Source organism: Dipodomys ordii, unplaced genomic scaffold (assembly GCF_000151885.1).
Source record: "Dipodomys ordii isolate 6190 unplaced genomic scaffold, Dord_2.0 Scaffold103, whole genome shotgun sequence".
In the NCBI taxonomy this organism is placed as follows: Eukaryota; Metazoa; Chordata; class Mammalia; order Rodentia; family Heteromyidae; genus Dipodomys; species Dipodomys ordii.
In genome coordinates this window covers 2,393,045-2,393,641 of record NW_012267319.1, presented here as the reverse complement: position 1 = coordinate 2,393,641, position 597 = coordinate 2,393,045, and the positions used below count along the sequence as shown (strand labels likewise).

Genomic DNA, 597 nt, shown 5'->3' with positions numbered 1-597 from the left:
CCCCCCCCCCCCCCGCTGGAGAGCTGGCTCTGTCCCAGGGCTCTGGTGCAGGCTCCGTCCCAGCACCGCAGCATCCCTGTGCATGGGGCGCCCAGCAGTGGAGGGGTCCCCGTGTCCCTGCATGCCTTCCGGCAGCTGCCATGAGTAGTGAGAACGTGGCCATCCCGGACCCCTGGCATTCCCCAGAGCCGCCTCTGCGCCCGCCAGCCCCTCGGGGACCTCCACATGTCCTCGGTGAGGCCCATGTGGGAAACGCAGGCCCTGCGGCACACCCGCCACCGGCCAGGAGGGCGCCGAGGGAAGGCGCCAGCTCCTTGCAGGTCCCTGGCCAGGGCCGCCCGGCCGATAGCTGGCACCGTGGCTTCATGTCAGGCATTTGCATGCTCGTGCATTTCCAGAGTGGGCACTCATGCAGGGTGTGCACGTACGTCCACGGGTGTGTGCGAGTGCCTCCCGCCTTTCCACAGGCGGCAGCTCGGGCAGCGCCATGGCCGCGGCCGTGAAGGCCGCCCGGGAGCTGCAGGAAGGCCAGCGCTGTGTGGTCATCCTCCCTGACTCCGTGCGGAACTACATGTAAGGCGCCTCCCACCCCGGCCG

At 70.0% G+C, this 597-nt stretch overlaps 1 protein-coding gene across 3 annotated transcripts in view; it reads left to right on the top strand.

Annotated features, from left to right (window-relative positions):
- Positions 1–597, top strand: part of Cbs (cystathionine-beta-synthase) — a 30,216-nt gene that overhangs the window by 23,449 nt on the left and 6,170 nt on the right. For all 3 annotated transcript variants that reach the window (XM_013027387.1, XM_013027388.1, XM_013027389.1), the window contains exon 10: positions 468–573. In XM_013027387.1, coding sequence (XP_012882841.1) covers positions 468–573 — 106 coding nt within the window. The remainder of the gene's footprint in view (positions 1–467; positions 574–597) is intronic.